General features: G+C 57.0%; 1 protein-coding gene across 2 annotated transcripts in view; it reads left to right on the top strand.

Annotated features, from left to right (window-relative positions):
- Nucleotides 1-661: 661 nt before the first annotated feature.
- ALDH1L1 (aldehyde dehydrogenase 1 family member L1) overlaps nt 662-21,774 on the top strand; it is a gene marked incomplete at both ends in the record, with an annotated part of 34,846 nt that continues 13,733 nt past the window's right edge. Inside the window, 14 exons of one of the 2 annotated variants that reach the window (XM_080718126.1) lie at nt 662-788; nt 2,949-3,183; nt 3,587-3,752; nt 4,840-4,941; nt 6,074-6,163; nt 7,750-7,887; nt 9,130-9,255; nt 10,864-10,955; nt 11,867-12,011; nt 12,716-12,835; nt 15,293-15,420; nt 19,009-19,159; nt 20,148-20,218; nt 20,500-20,605. In XM_080718126.1, the coding sequence (XP_080574252.1) occupies nt 662-788; nt 2,949-3,183; nt 3,587-3,752; nt 4,840-4,941; nt 6,074-6,163; nt 7,750-7,887; nt 9,130-9,255; nt 10,864-10,955; nt 11,867-12,011; nt 12,716-12,835; nt 15,293-15,420; nt 19,009-19,159; nt 20,148-20,218; nt 20,500-20,605 (1,797 nt within the window). The remainder of the gene's footprint in view (nt 789-2,948; nt 3,184-3,586; nt 3,753-4,839; nt 4,942-6,073; nt 6,164-7,749; nt 7,888-9,129; nt 9,256-10,863; nt 10,956-11,866; nt 12,012-12,715; nt 12,836-15,292; nt 15,421-19,008; nt 19,160-20,147; nt 20,219-20,499; nt 20,606-21,774) is intronic. The other variant, XM_080718127.1, reaches the window with a different exon arrangement.

Genomic DNA, 21,774 nt, shown 5'->3' with positions numbered 1-21,774 from the left:
TTTCTTTTTTTTTTTTTTTTTTTTTGGTGGTACTGGGGTTCCTGGAAGCCCTTCTACCTCCGGGATACACCCCCAGACCTATTTTTACATTTTTATTTGGAAACAGGGTCTCCTAAGCCAGTGTGTGCATCTGGCCTTGAACCTGCGCGATCCTCCTGTCTCCGCCTCCCGAGTGCGGGGATGACGAGCGTGCCCACCGCGCCCGGCCTAGGTGCCCTCTTCTTATTGTAAGGTGGTCTTACTTTTCCAGCACAGACTCAAACTCATGACAATTTTAAAAATGAATTGCTTAGCGTTTTCTTTAATACTCTTTTTCTTTTTTTTTTTTTTTTTGGCCCTGGAGATTGAACCCAGGGTGCTTTACCTCCAAACCACACCTCCAGCCTCTTTTTAATTTAATTTAATTTTTTTTTTTTTTTTTTTTTTAGTTTGAAATGGTCTCCCAGAGATGCTGAGGGCCCTGCTAGGTGTCCAGGGCTGGCCTCGAACCTGCCGTCCTCCTGTCTCTGCTTCACCACCCTGGTTCCCAGTGGAACGGGGAGCTCAGTCCTGGGGTCACCAGGCGCCACCAGGCAGGACGCTGCTGCCCTGGCCGGCGAGCCCTGTCTGGCCCCGCGTCCTGATTCCTCCCTCCCGCAGGTGCCTTAGGTCCTCCGCAGCCATGAAGATCGCGGTGATTGGACAGAGCCTCTTTGGCCAGGAAGTTTACTCCCAGCTGAGGAAGGAGGGCCATGAGGTGGTGGGCGTGTTCACGATCCCCGACAAGGACGGGAAGGCTGACCCGCTGGGTGAGTGGGCGCTGGGGACGCGTGCGGACCACGGGCCGGGGGCGCTGGTCTGCTGTCCCCCCCGAATTCTCCTCGGTGCCAACTGGCTGCCGGGCTTTTCTGGAAGAAAGTAGAGATGGGCCCCTCACCCAACCCTGGGGTGCGGTTTGTGCCCCGAGGAGGATCACGGGAGCCCAGCCCTGTCCCCCAGTGTCACCGGGCCCCGGAGGCCAGCGCGGCTGGGGTTGGCGCTCAGGCAGGGAAGCCCTTAAAGCCGCCCTGGAGCCGGCTGGGGGCGCACCCCTGAAACCCCTGCGCTTGTGAGGCTGAGGCAGGACGATCACAGTGTTACGGCGGGACAGCAGACTGTACCGGTGTGAGATGGAGCCTTGGTTCTTGTTTTTAGCTATCTTGGAAAAGGATAGCCAGAACTCTCCCTCCCTCTCTTTTTTTTTTTTTTTTTTTTTTTTTTGGTGGTACTGGGGTTCCTGGAAGCCCTTCTACCGCTGGGGTACATTCCCAGACCTATTTTATACTTTTTATTTGGAAAGAGGGTCTCTTAAGCCAGCGCGGCTGGCTTCGAACCTAAGCGTGCGCCACCACGCCTGGATCTTTTTTTTTTTTTTGCTGTAAGCTTAAGCAATTTAATTATTACAAAGGCAGAAAGAGGGAACCGAAATTAGATTAAAGCACTGCGCCCCAAAGGTGCAGTGCAGTAACTTGAATATAAGTTATTGTTATTGTTATTATTATTATTATTGGTGCTGCTGGGGATGGAAGCCAGGGGCATCCTACCTCTGAGCTACACCCCAGGTCCTTTTTTTTGGAACCCAGGGGCTTTTCTATCTCGGCTACAGTCCCAGACCTATTTTCTATTTTATTTGGAAACAGGGTCTCACTACATTGCTGAGAGCCTCACTAAGTAGCTGAGGCTGGCTTCGAACCCGTGTGATCCTCCTGTCTCAGCCTCCCAAGCGCCACCATGCCCGGCTTTATAAAGAATTTTATCTTGCATCTTGGCTTAACCAGTCGTCTTTCTGACCCGACTAGACCCGCCCCTCTCCAGGCACGCCTTTAGATGTGGGGACTCGCCATCCTACATCCCGTCTGACTGTTCTCCCTGTAGGCGTGAGCTCAGGTCTTTAAGACCCCAGAATGTGTCGGGGATCTCTTAAGGCTTGCGCCTCCTCCCCCATCCTAGCCTGTCTGCTAGAATCCTTTAAAATGCAAAGGCCCTGGGCTACCTCTGAGTCTTGCTAATCACCCTCTGCTGGGAACTCCGCAGGGTCCCTTCCCCGTCCGAGCGCCTGCGCGCACCCAAGCTCTGACTTCCCAGTACCGAAGCTATTTTCAAATACATTTTGAAGCCGTTTCCCAATACCACGACAGCAGTTTGAAGGCCAGCCTCAGTAACCCAGTGAGGCCCTCTGCAATGCAATGTCCCGAGACCCGGTTTCAAAATAAGATATAGACCAGGCGTGGTGGCGCACGCTTGTCATCCCCGCGCTTGGGAGGCGGAGACAGGAGGATCGCGCAGGTTCGAAGCCAGCCACGCTGGCTTAAGAGACCCTGTTTCCAAAAATAAAAAAGTATAAAATAGGTCTGGGAGTGTAGCCCGGAGGTAGAAGGGCTCCAGGAACCCCAGTACCACCAAAAAAAAAAAAAAAAAAAAAAAAAGAGACCCTGTTTCCAAATCAAAATATAAAATAGGTCTGGGAGTGTAGCCCAGAGGTAGAAGGGTTTCCAGGAACCCCAGTACCACCATAAATAAATAATAATCTGGATGTGGTGGTGCACCCCTGTAATTGCAGTTCGTGGGGGCCGAGACAGGAGGGTCGCAGGCTGGAGGCCAGCCTCAGCCACCTAGCGAGACCCTGCTTCAAAATAAAAAATAAAATAGGGCTGGGGCTTGCCAGGCGGGGTGGCGCGCATTTGTAATCCCCGTGTTTAGGAGGCTGAGACAGGAGGATGGCGCGGGTTCGAGGCCGGCCTCAGCTACTTAGTGAGGCTCTCGGCAACTTAGTGAGACCCCGCTTTCAAATAAAGTATAAAATAGGCCTGGGAGTGTAGCCCGGAGGTAGAAAAGCCCCTGGGTTCCACCCCCAGTACCACAGGGAAAAAGAAAATGGTGCTGGGGCTGGCTGAGGGTGAAGGCATCCCTGTACCCCCGGCTCCACACAGGCCTGCAGGCAGAGAAGGACGGCGTGCCGGTGTACAAGTTCCCCCGCTGGCGTGCGCGAGGACAGGCGCTGCCCGACGTTCTGGCCACGTACCAGGCTCTGCAGGCCGAGCTCAACGTCCTGCCCTTCTGCAGCCAGTTCATCCCCATGGAGGTCATCAGCGCCCCCCGGCACGGCTCCATCATCTACCACCCGTCCCTGCTGCCCCGGCACCGCGGGGCCTCAGCCATCAACTGGTAAGCCGGCCGGGACCCCAGGGCTCCGCGCCCCACCAGGCCTCCTCGCCGCGGCGGGCCGAGACAGAGGCTGCTGCGCCGGCCGCGCACCACCCAGGCCCTGAGAGGCCGAGGCAGGAGGATCGTAGGGGAGGCCGGCCTCAGCAAGGAGCAAGACGCTCATCAACCTAGTGAGACCCTGTTTCCACATAAAGTAAAATAGGGCCGGGGTGTAGCTCAGAGGTAGAATGCCTCTGGGCTCCATCCCCAGAACCCCAAATAAATAAGAAAATGAGTAAATAAATGGAATGAGCAGATGAATGCGTGTTATCTTTACCTCCTGCGGGAGCAGGCATCTGTCCCTGGGCGCGGGCGCTCACCCCTGAGCCTCCCGGTCCCACTCGGCTTCCCTCTGCGCTTCCAGGACCCTCATACATGGCGACAAGAAAGGAGGCTTCACCATCTTCTGGGCTGACGACGGGCTGGACACCGGAGACATCCTGCTGCAGAGGGAGTGCCAGGTGCAACCTGACGACACCGTGAGCACCCTATACAACCGCTTCCTCTTCCCCGAGGGCGTCAAAGGCATGGTAAGGCTCCGCCCGCCCCATGCACCACAGCTTGTTCTGAGCTACCCAGGAGTCGTTCCCAGATTCCCGAATTTTAGGAGGGAGCTCTCGGCTGGGCCATGGTTTTCACCTGTCATCCTAAGACTCGGGAGGCCAGGCCCGGAGGATCGCAGGCTCGAGGCCAGCCTCAGCCAACAGGGAGACTCTTATCAACCTAGTGAGATGCTATTTCAAAATAAAAATAGGGCTGGGGGTGGAGCCCAGAGGTGGAATGCTCCTGAGTTCAATTCCCAGTACTACAAAAAAGAAAGAACGGACGGAAGAGAAAAGGAAGGAAGGAAGGAAGAAAAGAGGGAGACTTCAGGGTGTCAAAAGATGACGGGCGCGGTGGCGCACGCTCGTCATCCCAGCACTCGGGAAGCTGAGACCGGAGGATCGCGGTTCGAGGCCAGCCTCAGCTACCTAGTGAGGCCCTCGGCAACTCAGTGAGACCCTGTTTCGAAATAAAGAATAAAAAACCGGGCAGGGGGTGTAGCTCAGAGGTCAAATGTCCCTGGGCTCCACCCCTGGTACTGCAAAAAAAGAAAAAAGGATTTAGAAAAGCCAGATAGTAAATTTGGGGGGCGGAGCCCTTTCACCTGAAGGAACTTAATCCACCAAGCGTTAGCCGGCTGGGGGAGATGGCGCGGGCCCGCGATTAGAGCACTTGGGAGGCTGAGACAGGACGGCAGGTTGGAGGCCCAGACCCACGACTTAGGCCTCAGCAAGCTACCGGGAGCCAGTTTCAGTACAAGAAATGTTAATGGCTGGGGGTGTGGCTTGGAGGTAGAATGCCCTGGGTCCAGTCCCCAGTGCCACACACGCACAGAGAAAATAGTAATTTAAAAATAGGCCTTGTGTGTACTGTCAAGCGCGGCAGAGCCGGCGGGATGTGGCCCTCGTGCGGAGCGGAGTCAGGTTCATGCCGCAGATGTTTCTCTGTGGTCGCCGCGAGCCGGGCGGGCCGGGAGCAGGCGGCCCCGCTGCCGGCTAGGCTGACCAGTGCGTCCCCAGGTGCAGGCCGCCAGGCTGATCGCCGAGGGCATAGACTGACCAGTGCGTCCCCCAGGTGCAGGCCGTCCGGCTGATCGCCGAGGGCAAGGCCCCCAGACGCCCCCAGCCTGAGGAAGGAGCCAGCTACGAGGGGATTCAGAAGAAGGAGACGGCCAGGGTGAGTCCAGAGCCGGCCCCGCCAGCCGCGCCTGAGCCGGGCACACCGAGGGGCCGGGCCGGGCTGCCGCGCCGCAGGTTGTAGTGTGTGAGGACGTGCGCGTGGTCCTGGTGGTGGAAGCCAGGGTGCTCAACCTTCGGCTGCGCCCCCAGCCCTTTCTTAATCTTTGATTTGAAACAGGGCCTCGCTAAGTTGCTGAGAATCGTGCCCTCTTTCTGAGGCTGGCCTCCCACCCGGGCTCCTCCTGGGTCCGTCTCCCCAGTACCGGGATGACGGGTGTGCGCTACCATGCCCGGCTCCGGTTGTAATTTTTTGAGTCCAGAAGAAACAGCAGCCCAGACCAGGTTTGGAGGAGCCGAGCAGCGGAGGGACAGGGCACATTCATGGTGGTGCATGCTTGTGATCCCAGCGCTTGGGAGGCTGAGGCAGGAGGATCACGGATTTGAGTGAGGCCTCCCTTTTATTATTTGTTTGTTTATTTATTTATGTGTTTGTCTTGGTGGTACTGGGGGGTGGAACCCAGGGGCTTTTCTACCTCCGGGCTATACTCCCAGCCCTATTTTCTATTTTTATTTGGAAACAGGGTCTCACTGAGTTGCCGAGAGCCTCACTCAGTAGCTGAGGCTGGCTTCGAACCTGCGCCATCCTCCTGTCTCCGCCTCCCAGGCGCGGGGATTATGAGCGTGCACCACCACGCCCGGCAAGACCCTCCTTTTTAAAATAGTAAAGAGTAGCCGGCCGTGGTGGCGCACACTTGTAATCCCCGCGCTTGGGAGGCGGAGACAGGAGGATCGCGCAGGTTCAAAGCCAGCCGCGCGCGCTGGCTTAGGAGACCCTGTTTCCAAATAAAAATGTAAAAATAGGTCTGGGAGTGTAGCCCGGAGGTAGAAGGGCTTCCAGGAACCCCAGTACCACAAAAAAAAAAATAAAAAAATAAAAATAAATAAATAAATAAATAAAATAGTAAAAAGTAAAAAATAGGGCTGGTGGTATAGCTCGGAGGTAGAACGCTCCTGGGTTCCATCCCTAGTACTAATCGGGCACTCGGGGTGCAGGAGGAAGCCCGGCCCTCCCTAGGGCTCCACCCACTGTGCTGGCAGGGGAGACGGCTGAGCGCATTCCGTCCCCACAGATCAACTGGGACCAGCCAGCGGAAGCCATCCACAACTGGATCCGGGGGAACGACAAGGTGCCCGGCGCCTGGGCAGAGGCCGGGGGACAGGTACGCGTACGAGGCACGGGAATCCGGCTGGACACATGGGCGTGCCTGGCGGATAAAACCCTGGGGTAGCAGGACGTCATGTCGCACACCTGTAATCCCGGGAGGGTCCTGGTTCAAGGCCAACAACCTTCACTCTCCGCAACGTAGGGAGACCCTGTTCTAAAACAAGCACATCGGCCGGGCGCGGTGGCGCGCGCTTGTCATCCCCGCGCTTGGGAGGTGGGGACAGGAGGATTGCGCTGGTTCCGAGCCAGGCTCTCTGGCTTAAGAGACCCTGTTGCCAAATAAAATATAGGTCTGGGAGTGTAGCCCGGAGGTAGAAGGGCTTCCAGGAACCCCAGTACCACCAAAAAATAAATAAATTAATTAAATAAATAAATAAATAAATGTAAAACAAGCACATCGGCCGGGCGCGGTGGCGCACGCTTGTCATCCCCGCGCTTGGGAGGCTGAGACGGGAGGATCGCACAGGTGCGAAGCCAGCCTCAGCTACTGAGTGAGGCTCTCGGCAATCTAGTGAGACCCTGTCACAAAATAAAGAATAAAAGCCGAGGGCTGGCTGTGCAGCTCAGTGCTCTGGGCTCAGTTCCCTAGTACCGTAAAGAACACAGCCGGGCGCAGCGGCGCACGCTCGTCAGCCCGGCATCCGGGAGGCTGAGGCTGGAGGCTCGCGGCCGCGGCGGCCTCGGCTGGCACCCTGGTCTTCTGCTGTATGGGATGGAGACTATTTTGGTCCCAACTCTCGGCTCCGGGCTTTGTTCGTTCCCGGGGGTGCACCTGCGCGGGCCACCTGGCTCCACGCGGCCCCGGCCGCTCGAGGCCTGAGCCCCAGCCGGCCACACAGGACCCACCCTTCCTTCCTGCCTTCCCTCTTTCTGTCTGTCCTTCCTTCCGCCCTCTCTCTCTCTCTCTCTCTCTTTCTTTAGCGTTGAACCCAGGGACATTCTACTTCTGAGCTACATCCTCAGCCCTATTTTATTTTAATTTGGAAACAGGATCTCGCTAGGTTGGTGAGCGTCTCACTACTTGTTGAGGCTGTGCTTGAACCTGCCGTCCTCCGGTCTCAGCCTCCCGAGAACTAGGTGACAGGTGTGCGCCGCCAGGCCCGCTTTATTTATTTATTTATTTATTTATTTATTTATTTATTTATTTATTTTTCTGTGCTGGGGATGGAACCCAGGGGCATTCTATCTCGGAGCTGCAACCCCCTCCCAGCCGTGTTTTATTTTGTTTTATTTCATTTTTAATTTTTAACTTTGCAGGTCTGGAGGTGGAACCCAGGGGCATTTGACCTCTGAGCTACACCCTCTGCCCTATTTTTTTTTTTTTTTTTTTTTAATTTTGAAACCGGGTCTCATTGAGTCGCAGAGGGCCTCACTAAGTAGCTGAGATTGGCTGAAAACCGCGATCCTCCGGTCTCAGCCTCCCGAATGCTGGGATGACGAGCGTGCGCCGCCGCGCCCGGCCGCGATTGATTTTTTTACTTGGAAACAGGGCCTCGCTCAGTTGCGGAGGCTGGCTTCAATCTGGGGTTCTCAGCCTCCCAAGTCCTGGGATGACAGGCGTGCGTTTTCTTCTCTCGACAGAAGCTGACTTTCTTCAACTCGACGCTGAGCACCGCGGGCCTGGTGCCCGAGGGAGAAGTTCTGCCCATCCCCGGGGCGCATCGGCCCGGCCTGGTCACCAAGGCGGGCCTCCTCCTCTTCGGGAACGATGACAAAATGGTAAGGACTTGCTGCCTGTCACCTGTCTGTGCTGTTGGCACATGGTCCCCGGGTTCCCCTTCTTAGCTGAGGCCCCACAGGAAGGCCCTGGGCTGCTCTTAGAAACTAGGAGAAAGCCGGGCGTGGCGGCGCACGCCTGTCATCCCAGAACTTGGGAGGCTGAGACGGGAGGATTGTAGGGTGGAGGCTATCCCCAACCCTATTTTATTTTTTATTTGGAAACAGGTCTCGCTAACTTGATGAGGGTCCCGCTCAATTTCTTTTTTGCGGTACTGGGGTTGGAACCCAGGGGCCTTCTACCTCCGAGCTCCACCCCCGGCCCTATTTTTTATTTTTTATTTTGAACAGGGTCTCACTGAGTTGCAAAGGGCCTCGCTAAGTAGCTGAGGTTGGCTGAAAACCGTGATCCTCCTGTGATCCTCCTGTCTCGGCCTCCCAAGTGCTGAGATGACGAGCTGGGCCCCACGCCCGGCTTCCTATTGAATTCCTGAAGCTGGCCTTGAACCTGCGATCCTCCTTGTCAGAGCCTCCCAGGAACTGGGATTACAGGTGTGCACCACCACACCTGGCCTAGGGGTGTGTGTGTGTGTGTGTGTGTGTGACTTTCAGTATACTTCTTGGATTGCTTTTTATCTGATAAGCAGACATCCTTTTTCTAGAAATAATGCAGCAGTTACAATGGAAAGGAATCCAGCTGGGCACGGTGGTACATGGGCATTTCCCAGTACTTGGGAGGCGGAGACAGGAGGATCACAGGTTCAAGGCCAGTCTTGTCAATTTATTAAAGACCTCAGCAACTTACTGAGACCTGGTTTCAAAATAAAAAATAACCGGCCGTGGTGGCTGGCGCACGCTTGTCATCCCAGCACTCGGGAGGCTGAGACAGGAGGATCGCGGTTCGCGGCCGGCCTCGGCTACTTAGCGAGGCCCTCGGCAACTCAGTGAGACCCGGTTTCAAAATACAGAAGAAAAAATTGGGCAGGGGTTGCAGCTCGGAGGTCGAATGCCCCTGGGTTCCATCCCCAGACCCACAAACATAAATAAATCAGTAAAAATAACGAAGAAAGAAAGAAAGAAAGAAAGAAAGAAAGAAAGAAAGAAAGAAAGAAAGAAAGAAAGAAAAGCCCGGATGTCCCGTGACTCCCTGCCTCCCTGCGCCCTCCCTGGCGTGCGGTCTTGGCGCGCTCGCTCTCGCCGCGCCTGGGCTGGCGCGGGTGGCACAGCGCGCGCTTCCTTTTGCAGTTGCTGGTGAAGAATGTCCAGCTGGAAGATGGCAAGATGATCCCGGCGTCCCACTTCTTCAGGGGAGCGGCCAGCAGCGCCCTGGAGCTGACGGAGGCCGAGCTGGCCATGGCGGAGGCCGTGCGGGTGAGGCCCTGCGCGTGGGTGCTGGCCCAGAGGGCGGTGGGTGCCGTCCTGTGTGCGCTGTCCAGTGTCCCCGCACCCCTCCTTGCGGTGCACATGGGCCTGGCTGCCTGGCGCCCGCCTCTCAGAGCCGGGCCGGGCCGTCAGGGTGTGACCTGGAGGCAAATGGTAAAAGGAGAGAGCGAGCCGAGCCAGGTGTGGTGGCCTGAGCTTGGAATTCCAGTACTTGGGAGGCTGGGACAGGAGGATCGCAGGTTCAAGGCCAGCTTCAGCTACTTAGTGAGGCTCTTTGCAATTTAGTGAGACCCTGCTTCAAAATAAAGAATTAAAGAAAGGGGGGGCGGAATGTAGCTCAGTGGTAGAATGCCCCTGGCTTCCATCCCCGGGACCACACACAAATAGAATAAAATTAAAATAAGATAGGGCTGGGGGTATAGCTTAGCTCTAAGGTACAGTGCCCCTGGGTTTCATGCCCAGTAAATCACACACGCACACACACGCACGCACGCACGCACGCACGCACACACAGGGGAGAGCAGTCTGGGGCCGGCACGCTGCAGGGGTGTCACTGGGAGCCAGCTGCTAGGCCTGACCGGGCGCCTGCCGTGGCCGAGGTGGGCAGTGGGCAGCCCCGGCCTCAGATGTAGAGAATCGCACGGCCGAGGAGATGAGGACCAGGCCGAGGCTGCGCCCCTTCGGCCACCGCCTCCTGGGAGTATCCGCAGTGCATCTGGTAAGGACCCGCAGACGCCCTGCGCACCGCCCGGCCACGTCGGGGCGCACGCTCGTCATCCCGGTACTAGGGAGGCTGGGACAGGAGGATCACAGGTTCAAGGCCAGCCTCAGCGCTGCGTGAGGCTCTCTGCAACTTAGCGAGACCCTGTTTCAAAATAAAAGATTGGAATTGGCACTGGGGATCGAACCCAGGAACATTCTGCCTCCGAGCCGTATCCCCAGCCCTTGTTAAGTGGCTGAGGCTGGCCTCAAATCTGGGATCCTCCTGCCCCAGCCTCCTGAGTGCCGGCGTTACAGGCCCCGCTGATGTCAGCACTTAGCCACAGGCTGGGGCGGGGTAAGGAGGGCCGCCATGGCAGCTGAGAGCCTGGGCAGAGGCCAGGAGGGCGGTCCTGGTCATGTCGGCAGAGCAGGCGGGCTCTGAAGGTTCTGCTCGTCACCCCGGGTGTGGGAAGGGGCCAGCCGTGGCCATTTTCCCAGAAAGAACGAGGAGAGCCACGGAGAGGGCCGGCTGGCGCGTTGGCTCCCACCGCTGTGACTAGATGCCCGAGGGGTCGGTTTACCGGGAGGAACGGTTTGGGCTCGGGGCGCAGAGGCGTTGGTCCACGGCGGTCGCCTCTGTTTCTTCTGGGCAGAGAGGCTCGGGTCATGGCCACCAGGAAGCAGAACCAGAGAGGGAGGTTCCAGGATCCCTTCAGCATACCAGCCGTGATACCCTCCTCCCGCCAGGCCCGGCCCTTGTGCTCCCAGTCCTGACCCCACAGACGGCCTGGGGGTGAGGGCGGGAGCCAGGACCCGGTGGCCCAGCTTTCCCCCGCGGCTCCGGCTCCCGGCGCCGCAGCAGCCTCGGTCCTCCTCACGGGCCCGGTTTTTCAGAGTTCGTGGCAGCGGATTCTCCCCAACGTCCCGGAGGTTGAAGACGCCACCGATTTCTTCAAGTCGGGGGCCGCCTCGGTGGACGTGGTGAGGTGAGGCCAGGCTTGGCGGCTCTTCTCTGGGTTCCCGGTGCCGGGTTAGAAGTCACTACGAAACGGGTTCTCAAAGCGGCCGTGGCGCGCACACCTGCCACCCCGGACGCGGCTGGAGGCGACCTAGCACGGCCTCAGCAGCTCGGGCAGACCGGGTGTTCCTGGTGCCAGAGCTGGAACCCGGTGGCATCCTGCCACCCAGCCGCACCCCCAGCTCGATTCTAATTTTTCTGGTTTGAAACTGGACGTCACTAAATTGCCGGGCGCCTCACTAAGTTACTGAGGCTGGCCGCCAACTTGGGATCCTCCTGGCTCGGCCTCCCTGGCACGCTGCCGAGCGCCCCTTGTGGCTGCTGGCTTGGGGGCAGCTTTATTTATTTATTTATTTATTTATTTATTTATTTATTTATTTTGGTGGTACTGGGGTAGAACCAGGGGCTTTTCTACCTCCGGGCTACACTCCCAGACCTGTTTTATACTTTATTTGGAAACTGGGTCTCACTAAGTTGCTGAGAGCCTTGCTCAGTAGCTGAGGCTGGCTTCGAACCTGCGCGATCCTCCCGTCTCGGCCTCCCAAGCGCAGGGATCACAGGCGTGCGCCACCACGCCCGGGTTCCTTTTTTCTTTTAGAAACAGGGTCTCCCTAAATCGCTGACGGCCTTGCTCACTTGGTGAGGCTGGCCTCACACCTGCGATCCTCCTGTCTCAGCCTCCCATGTCCTGGCTGGCAGGCGTGCACCATCACTCCTGGCTAAGAGCAGGAATTTGCCAGCGGGATGCAGAGCCTGGTCGCTCACCCCGTCCTAGGCCAGCGATTGCCTTCGGGGCGCTGGGGCCAAGGTCCTCCGGGTGAAACATGGCCGTCTGGCATGGGCGGACAAGCATCTGTGCCGCCCCTCTCCTCCTGACAGACTGGTGGAGGAGGTCAAGGAGATATGCGGAGGGCTGGAGCTGGAGAACGAGGACGTTTACATGGCGACCGCCTTCGGGGACTTCGTACAGCTCCTAGTGCGGAAGCTGCGCGGGGAGGAGGAAGAGGAGTGCGCCATTGACTACGTGAGTGTGTGCGGCGTGGCTCTGCACACGCTCCGCAGCCACACGGCACCTGGGCGCGCGCGCGCGTGTGTGTGTGTGTGTGTATGTGTGTGTGAGAGAGACCCGCTCCACCCTGGGCCGCACCCTGTCCTGCATGCGTGCGTGCGTGCGTGTATTCCTCTATGCATTTAGTGGTGCTGGGGATGGAACGCAGGGCATTCTACCTCCAAGCTCTACCCTCAGCCCCCTTTTTATTTATTCATTTATTTTATTTTATTTTTTTGAGGGTCTGGGGATGGAATCCAGGGGCATTTAGCCTCCGAGCGACACCTCCTGCCCTGGTTTTTATTCTTTATTTTGAAACAGGGTCTCACTGAGTTGCCGAGGGCCTCACTAAGTAGCCGAGGCTGTCCGCGAACCGCGATCCTCCGGTCTCGGCCTCCCGAATGCGGGGATGACAAGCGTGCGCCACCGCGCCCGGCTTGATTCCCACGATTATGTGGAATTGTGGGTCCACAGAGACGGAATTGGGGCGGTGGGCCGTGCCTGGTGGCTGAAAGCGCCTGGCCACGCAGTCTGCTAGGGCGCGTTGGGCCGAGCACCCGGCCCAGGTCCCCGTGCCGGGCCACGCGGAGGGCGTCCCCCCGCACCGACCCCACCTCTCGGCGGCGCCCGCTGCGATGGCGGCCGTGCAGAGCGGCGCTGTAGCTGCAGTCGTCCTCCAGGTGGAGAAGGCCGTCAACAAGCTGACCGTCCGCATGCCGCACCAGCTCTTCATCGGGGGCGCGTTCGTGGACGCCGAGGGTGCCCAGACCTTCGACACCATCAACCCCACGGACGGCAGCGTGAGTGTGCCCGGCTGCTGCTCACGGGCCTCCCCGCCGCCTCTGCTTGCACGCACCCCCACCCCGTCGGAGGGACTCAGCCAGGCGCGCGCCGCACACTTGGAATCCCAGGACTCGGGAGGCTGAGACGGGAGGGCGGCACGGGTTCGAAGCCAGCCTCAGCTACTTGGGCTCTCCGCAACTTAGTGAGACCCTGCTTCCAAATAAAGGTCTGGGAGTGTAGCCCGGAGGTAGAGGGTTTCTAGGAACCCCAGTACCACCAAAAAAATAAATAAATAAATAAAATAGGGCTGATATATAGCTTGGAGGTAGAATGCTCCTGGGTTCCATCCCAGTGCTGTATAAAAAATATAAATTAGCCGGGCGTGGTGGGCACGCTTGTCATCCCCGCGCTTGGGAGGCGGGGACAGGAGGATCGCGCAGGTTCGAAGCCAGCCGCGCTGGCGTAAGAGACCCTGTTTCCAAATAAGAATATAAAATAGGTCTGGGAGTGGAGCCCGGAGGTAGAAGGGTTCCATCCCCAGTACCACCAAAATAAATAAATAAAAATCAAAAATAATATAAAGACTACACACAAGGAATGAGGCCCGATGGCTCCACCGTGGTCCTCGAGGCGGGGGGACAGGCTCAGCGGTCTAGAGACCCTGCTTCAGAAAAAGCCACACGCGGGGCACGGTGGTACACGCGGACGATCTCGGACTTGGGCTGAGGCAGGAGGGTCGTAGGTTCGAGGTCAGCCTCAGCAATTTAGCAAGACCCTCCGCAACTTAGTGAGACCCTGTTTCAAAATAAAGAAAATATAGCCGGGCGTGGCGGCGTGTGGCTCGGCGGTAGAATGCCCTAGGTTCAATCTCTGTGCGTGCACGCACGCACGCACGCACGCACGCACGCACGCTCTCTGCCTGAGGAACACGTGAAGCTTCGTGTCCCTCTACTCTGTGGGAGTCGTCCCCGCATGGGCGCCACCTTTGCTGCTGTCTAAACACCCACCATGGATCAATTCTTTCTGAAGCAAAATCCTATGTTTGCCCAACTTGCTGACGGTGACCTTTTACTCTCTAGCACAAGCCTCTGAAGATAAAATGTACTTTTCTGTTTTTTTTTTTTTTTTGGTGGTACTGGGGTTCCTGGAAACCCTTCTACCTCTGGGCTACACGCCCAGACCTATTTTTATTTTTTTATTTGGAAACAGGGTCTCTTACGCCAGCGCGGCTGGCTTCGAACCAGCGCGATCCTCCCGTCTCCGCCTCCCGAGCGCGGGGATGACAGGCGTGCCCACCGCGCCCGGCTGTACTTTTTAAATTTAATTTTCGGTGGTACTGGAGAATGAAGCCAGGTACTTCTACCTCCGTGCTACATGCACCCCCAGCCCTATTTCTTTCTTTCTTTTTTTAATCTGGAAACAGAATCTCACTAAATTGCGGAGGCTGTCCTCAAACCTGAGGTCCTCCTGCCTCAGCCTCCCGAGTCCTGGGATTTCCAGGTGTGACCATGGGCCTGGCTTCAGACTGGCTTTTAGGGTGCACACTGATGCCATCTGCCCGTCCCATCCTGTGGTGCCGCCCGGGCCTCTGCAGAGAGAACGGGCCGCTCGAGGGGAACTTGAAGGAAGAGTGACTTCCAGAGGGGCAGAGGGTCTGGGCTGAGTGGGATGGTGGCGTCTTTTGGGAAGAGAAGCCTGGCACGCCATGGGGTCTTGGGCTGGCCAAACGTGGCTGCTTATGGTGACATTGGGCGATTAGAGGGCGATTGTCCATAGCCCTGGGCCCTGTATTACATTGTTTTATTTTTTATTTAATTAATTTTTTTTGTGGTACTGGGGATGGAACCCAGGGGCATTCTACCTCCGAGCTACACTCTCAGCCCTATTTTTAACTCTTTATTTGGGATCAGGGTCTCACTGAGTTGCCGAGGGCCTCACTCAGTAGCCGAGGCTGTCCGCGAACCGCGATCCTCCGGTCTCAGCCTCCCGAGTGCCGGGATGACGGGCGTGCGCCACCGCGCCCGGCTCCTGTATTTTCATTTGGGAACAGAGTCTCACTAAGTTGCCGAGGCTGGCTTAGAACCCGCGTCCCTCCTGCCTCGGCCTCCCCAGGACTGGGAATAAAGGCGCGCCGCTGCCTCCTCCCCCCGGGCCTCCACCGGTGCCCGACGCAAGGCCCTGTTACATCCCCGGTGGGCTCCGTCACGCGGGGGACAGGCGCCGGGCGCGGGTTCGGGGCCCAGTGTCCTGCCTAGGCTGGGTCAGTTCAGATCAACTCCCCAGGAGTGGACGTCGATCCTGGTGGGAGCCCCAGCCTCGGGCCGGCCGGGACGGCTCGCCACCCGTGAGCCTCCCTGTGCACGCGCGAGCCATCCCTGCCCAGCGGCCTCTGCCCCGAGCCGACCCGGGGGACTGGGGAGGACCGTCACACCCCGAGCCCAGGGAGGACCGTCACACCCTCCTCCCCTCCTCAGGTTATCTGCCAGGTGTCCCTGGCCGGGGCGGAAGACGTGGACAAGGCTGTGGCTGCCGCGAAGGATGCCTTTGAGAACGGGCGGTGGGGAAAGATCAGCGCGCGGGACCGGGGCCGGCTGCTGTACAGGTACGCCCCGGCCTCCAGCTGAGAGGTCCGCGCACGCCCGGCCTCCACGCCCAGCCTCTTCCTGAGTGGGCCTCAGGGTCACGTCTTTGGCCAGGCAGTGGGCTCCGAACAGAATTCAGGAGGAGGGGATCTCAGAAGCCAGACGGGTGTCCCTGGGCAGAAATGGCGGTATGCGCCTGTAATCTAAGAATTTGGGAGGCTGAGACAGGAGGATCTCAAGTATAGGGAGGCCAGCCTCAGAAAGTAGTAAGACTTTCATCAACCTAGCAAGACCCTGTTTCTTTTCTTTTTTCTTTTCCTTTTTTTTTTTTTGCACTACTAGGGATGGAACCCAGGGACATTCGAGCTACATCCCCAGCCCTATTTTTTAGTCCTTTTTATGTTTGAAACAGGCTCTCATTGAGTTGCGGAGGGCCTCGCTAAGTAGCAGCTGAGGCTGTCCGCGAACCGTGATCCTCCCGCCTCTGCCTCCCGAATGCTGGGATTATGAGCGTGCAGCACCACACCTGGCCAAGACGCTGTTTCAAAGCCAAAAAGACAAAATAGGGATGGGGGTGTAGCTCAGAGGAAAGTGCCCAGTGCCATCCGTGAAAGAAACAGAAAAGCGTTTAAGGCAAGGAGCGAGGGGCCGCTCCCCGCAGTCCCCACTCACAAGTGTGTGTGCAGCAGGGACTCGGGTCTCCCTGCGCTGACACCGGCGAGAAGGATCCTAGGCATGAAGGCCGCGTCCCCGGATCCCTCGGCCCTCAGGCGGGAAAGGGAGCAGTCACCCCTGGAGGGGAAGTGAGGAGGGTCCCGGGCAGAGGAGCTCAGCAGGATCAGAAACGCCAAGCTGTCCTCAGGCAGGCTCGGCCTCCTGGAAGGCTCCCGGAGCCAGGGCCGCCATGGTGGGGCCACGCCCCGTCCTGCCGCAGCGGGGAGCCAGGCCGAGGGCGCAGGCTGTCCCTGGGACAGGCTGGCGCAGCAAAACCGCACCGATGTGAAATGGAGCCGTGAGATGGAGCCGTGGGTTCTTCTTAGCTCTGTTCGAAAAGAATAACCAGAATGCTGCAAGCTTAAGACGTTTTCCTACTGCGAAGACAGAAAGACAGAAAGAGTAAAAGCCCTGCGCGACAGGCGGTGGAGAGGAACTTGAAAGGAACTCACTGGGGTTTTTGGATACACAACAGTTTTGTTTTGTTTTGTTTTGCGGGTCTGGGGATGGACCCCAGGGGCGTTCTACACCCGAGCTACACCCCCTGCCCGATTTTTATTCTTTATTTTGAAACAGGGTCTCACTGGGTTGCAGAGGGCCTCGCTAAGTAGCTGAGGCCGTCCGCGAACCGCGATCCTCCAGGTCTCGGCCTCTGGAATGTTGGGATGACGAGCGCGCGCCACCGCGCCCGGCTATAGAACAGTTTTTATGAAGATACATTATATTTTATCTTGCCCAACCAATAATCTCCTGAACTAGGTGTGAGCCCGCGCATTAATTCCGTGCAGGCCCCTTCTTTATGATTATAGGGATTATGATGATGGGGACTTCTTGCTCAACAGATGCCTGTCCCCTCCTCCCACATTGTTGGGGAAATTTAACCTATCTGCTAGAAGTTATTTATTTATTTATTTATTTATTTATTGTGGGCCTGGGGATGGAACCCAGGGGCATTCACCCTCCAAGCTACACCCCCTGCCCTATTTTTTAATTCTTTATTTTGAAAGAGGGTCTCACTGAGTTGCGGAGGGCCTCACTAAGTAGCTGAGGCTGTCCGCGAACCGCGATCCTCCGGTCTCAGCCTCCGAAATGCTGGAATTACAAGTGTGCGCCACCACGCCCGGCTCTAGAAGTAATTTATTATGTAAACCTGTCTTGGATATGAAGGCCCTAGGTCCCAACTCTTCAGACCTATTTTTGTACTTTTTTATGTGGAAACAGGGTCTCTTGAGCCAGCGCAGCTGGCTTCGAACCTGCACGATCCTCCTGTCTCCGCCTCCCAAGTGCTGGGATTATAAGCGTGCGCCACCACGCCTGGCCCTCACTACCTTTTTTTATATTTTGAAACTAATTTTCGATACATGAACACCAAAGTCATTTTCCAATACATTAATGCCAGAGTCATTTTCCAATACCGGCACAACGCAGGCTTCAGCTGCCCATCTCCAGGCCCCTCGGGGGAGTGTCAGGGTTGGAGGCCTTGATGTGACACAGGGTCCCGGGCGGGGCAGGCAGCACCCTGGACCGAGCCGGGCGGTGGGGCCTCCCTGACGCTCTGCTGCCATCTGGTGGCGGCTGTCATAACACCCGCTTACTAGGAAGCTCCAGTGGAGACCACACTGAGCCCAGGGGCATCTCAAGGGCCCGAGGGCGCCTGGTGACCAGAGCCCTGCTGGCGCACGCCCCCACCCCTCAGAGGGGCACCCACGGGCGGCTCCGCCACTGCCCTGCAAGACCGAGGCTGACGCTTGGCGTGCTGGAGCACACTCGTGACGCCGTTGTTTGGGAGGCTGAGACAGTTGGGTCGCCGGTTCGAGGCCCCCCCTAGTGACATGCTGAGGCCATCAGCCACCCAGTGAGACAATCAATCTTCCTTCCTTCCTTCCTTTCTTTCTTTCTCTTTCTTTTTGCGGTACTGGGGATTGAGCCCAGATATATTCTACCTCCAAGGTATACCCCCCCCCAGCCCGATTTTATTTTGAAACAGGTTCTTGGTAGGTTGATGAGAGTCATACTACTTGCCGGGGCTGTCCTCAAACCTCTGATCCTCCTGTCTCAGCCTTCCAAGTACTGAGATTACAACCCTGTGCCACCACGCCCAGCTGTGAGACTCTGTTTCAAAATCAAAAATAAGCCACCATGCCTGTAAGCCCAGTATCTGGGAGGCCTAGGTAGGTGGATCACAGGACCAAGGACAGCCTCAGTAAGTAGGGAGGCTCTCATCCACCTAGTGACAGTTTCAAAGATACATGTGAAATAGGGCCTGGGGTAGAGCTTGGAGGTAAAATGTACTTGGATTCCTCAGTACTAGAAAAAATCAAAAACAGAAAAACACCAAAGAATAAAAACCCACCAGCCCCCTCCCACCACATTATTATGTCTTTTTTGTTTGTTTGTTTGTTTGTTTGTTTGGTACCGGAGGCTTAACCCAAGGGCAACCTACCTCTGAGCTATACTGCAGCCCTATTTTATTTTTTATTTTTATTTTTTTGTGGTACTAGAGATTGAACCCAGGGGCATTTTATTTCCAAGTTACACCTCCAGTCCTATTTTTTATTCTTTAGTTTGAAAACAGGGTCTCACTGAGTTGCTGAGGGCCTCACTAAGTAGCTGAGGCTGGCCGCGAACCGTGATCCTCCGGTCTCAAACTCCCAAGTACTGGGATTACAGGTGTGCGCCACCACGCCCGGCCTATTTTATTTTTTTACTTGGAAATGGTGTTGCTCAGTTCCTGAGGTTCTAAGTGGGAGGCTGGCCTCCAGAGTGAGATCTTCCTGTCTGGGCTGAGGGCGTGTGCAGGCCACCACCTTGCAGGTGAAGGAACCTAGTGGGAGCACTGGCGTGGGAGCACTGCCAGGCCTCAGCCCGCCTCTCGCCCTCCCTCTCCGGGGCAGGTTGGCGGATCTCATGGAACAGCACCAGGAGGAGCTGGCCACCATCGAGGCCCTGGACGCGGGCGCCGTCTACACGCTCGCTCTGAAGACGCACGTGGGCATGTCCATACAGACCTTCCGCTACTTTGCTGGCTGGTGCGACAAGATCCAGGTGGGGCGGCGACCCCGTGCCGTGCGGCAGACCGCTCGATGGTCTGGCTGCGCTATTATTAACCCGAGGCTCTGGGGGCGTTCCAGACGGGCTTCGCTGGGTTTCTGTCAGCAGCTCATGAGTGCATCTGTTGGCTTATCCGAAATAGCCAAAATAGTAGCCGGGCGTGGTGGCGCACGCTTGTAATCCCAGTGCTTGGGAGGCTGGGACAGGAGGATCACAGATTCGAGGACAGCCTCAGCAAGTAGTGAGACTCATCTACCTAGTGAGACCCTGTTTCCAAATAAGAAGTTAAGTTGGGTTGGGGTGTAGCTCAGAGGCAGAATGTCTCTGGGTTCGATTCCCAGTACCAGAGAGAAGGAGAGAGAGGAGGGAGGGAGGGGGAGAGAGAGAAAGAAAGAAAGAAGAGAGAGAGAGAGAGAGAGAGAGAGAGAGAGAGAGAGAGAGAGGAGGGAGGGAAGGAGGGACCGAGAGAGAAATATGCCTGAAACAATCAACATGTAAAGAAAAAAGGTGATCTGGGCATGATGGTGCACGCTTGTAATCCCAGTACTTGGGAGGCTGACACAGGAGGATCTCAGGTCTGAGGCCAGCCTCAGAAATTTAGTGAGACCCCGTTTCAAAATAAACAGTAGGGCTGCGGTTATAGCTGGAAGTAGAATACCCCTGGGTTCAATAAAAAAAATGAACAAAGTAATTAATTAGCTAATTAATTAATTTTAAGAAAGGCTGGGAATATAGCTTGGAGTTAGTGTGCATGAGTTTAATAACCTATACCCCAAAAAAAAGAAGAAAGAAAGAAGCAAGAGAGAGGTAGGCAGGGAGGGGTTGGGCCAGGGGGGGCCAGCGCCAGCCCTCCTGGCTGTGACCTCGAGCTCAGGTCCTCCAGCCCCCGTCCCCCGTCCTCCGTCCTCCGCAGACAAGAGCCCGGCTCCCGCGTGTCCACTAGGGGCCGCTGCAGCCCAGTGACCTCCTTGTGCTTCCCCAGGGCGCGACCATCCCCATCAACCAGGCCAGACCCAACCGCAACCTGACCTTGACCAGGAAGGAGCCTCTCGGGTGAGTCCCCGGTGCTGGTGACCCTCACTGAAATGGGGCTGTGGGGGTAGAGCCAGCCTGGGCTCAAATCCCAGCGAGGGGGGGGGAGGGAGGGAGGGAAGAGGGAAGGAGGAGGAGGGGGAGGAGGGAGAGCTCCCAGGTGGAGCAGGGACCGAGGGGAAGGAGGAGGAGGGGGAGGAGGGAGAGCTCCCAGGGGAGCAGGGACCGAGGGGAAGGAGGAGGAGGAAGGGGAGGAGGGAGAGCTCCCAGGGGAGCAGGGACCGAGGCCGCCCCTTCCTCAGGGTCTGCGGCATCATCATCCCCTGGAACTACCCGCTAATGATGCTGTCCTGGAAAACGGCCGCCTGCCTGGCTGCGGGAAACACCGTGGTGATCAAGCCGGCCCAGGTGGGCGGCCGCGACAGGCCGGGCTAATGCTGGGCGGGCGCCATGGCTCCCAGGGGCCTTCAGACCAAGGGTGCAGAAGCGGGGCCAGAGGGGCCTCCCGGGGAGCTGCCCTGAGCGGAGTGGAGGTGGGCCGCCTCCTGTTCAGCCACCCGTCCCTAGGCGATGACCGTCTTCCGCTCGCTGTCTCCCAGCGTGTCAGGAGAGCTGCAGGCGAGACACAGGGTGCCCAGGAGGCCGCTCACTCTGCTGTCTGCGGGGCACGTTAGCCCGGACAAAAGTCCACCACAGACCGCCTGCTGGCACACTGGAAATCTCAGTACTTGGGAGGCCGAGACAGGAGGATCAGAGGTTCGAGGACAGCTTTAGCAACATAGCAAGACCCTGTTTCAAAAAAATTTTTATTTATTTTTTTTTGTGGTACTGGGGATGGAACCCAGGGGCCTTCTACCTCTGGGTTACACTCCCAGACCTATTTTAAATTTTATTTGGAAGCAGGGTCTCTTAAGCCAGCTGAGGCTGGCTTTGAACCCTTGTGATCCTCCTGTCTCTGCCTCCCAAGCGCAGGGATTACAAGCAGAGCCACCATGAACGGCTGAAATTAAAAAAAAATATATAGCCGGAGCCGGGCGCGGTGGGCACGCTTGTCATCCCCGCGCTTGGGAGGCGGAGACAGGAGGATCGCACGGGTTCGAAGCCAGCCGCGCGCGCTGGCTTAGGAGACCCCGTTTCCAAATAAAAATGTAAAAATAGGTCTGGGAGTGTAGCCCGGAGGGAGAAGGGCTTCCAGGAACCCCAGGACCACCAAAAAAAAAAATAAAATAAATATATATAGCCGGAGCCAGGTGTGGTGGCGCACGCTTGTAATCCTAACATTTGGGAGGTAGAAACTGGAGGATTGTAGTTTGAGGACAGCTACTTAGTGAGGCCCTTCGTAACTCAGTGAGACCCTGTTTCGAAAACAAAAAGACTAAGCCGGGCGTGGGGGCGCACGCTCCTCATCCCAGCATTCGGGAGGCTGAGAATGGAGGATCGCGGTTGGAGGCCAGCCTCGGCTACTTAGTGAGGCCCTTTACAACTCAGTGAGACCCTGTTTCAAAATAAATATTAAAAAAATCGGGCTGGGGGTGTAACTTGGAGGTAGAAAGGTCCTGGGTTCCATCCCTGGTACC

This window comes from Muscardinus avellanarius, assembly GCF_963383645.1.
Source record: "Muscardinus avellanarius genome assembly, chromosome: 22".
Taxonomy (NCBI): domain Eukaryota; kingdom Metazoa; phylum Chordata; class Mammalia; order Rodentia; family Gliridae; genus Muscardinus; species Muscardinus avellanarius.
Note: the sequence above shows the minus strand (reverse complement) of the source record. Positions and strands in the feature narration are given on the sequence as shown.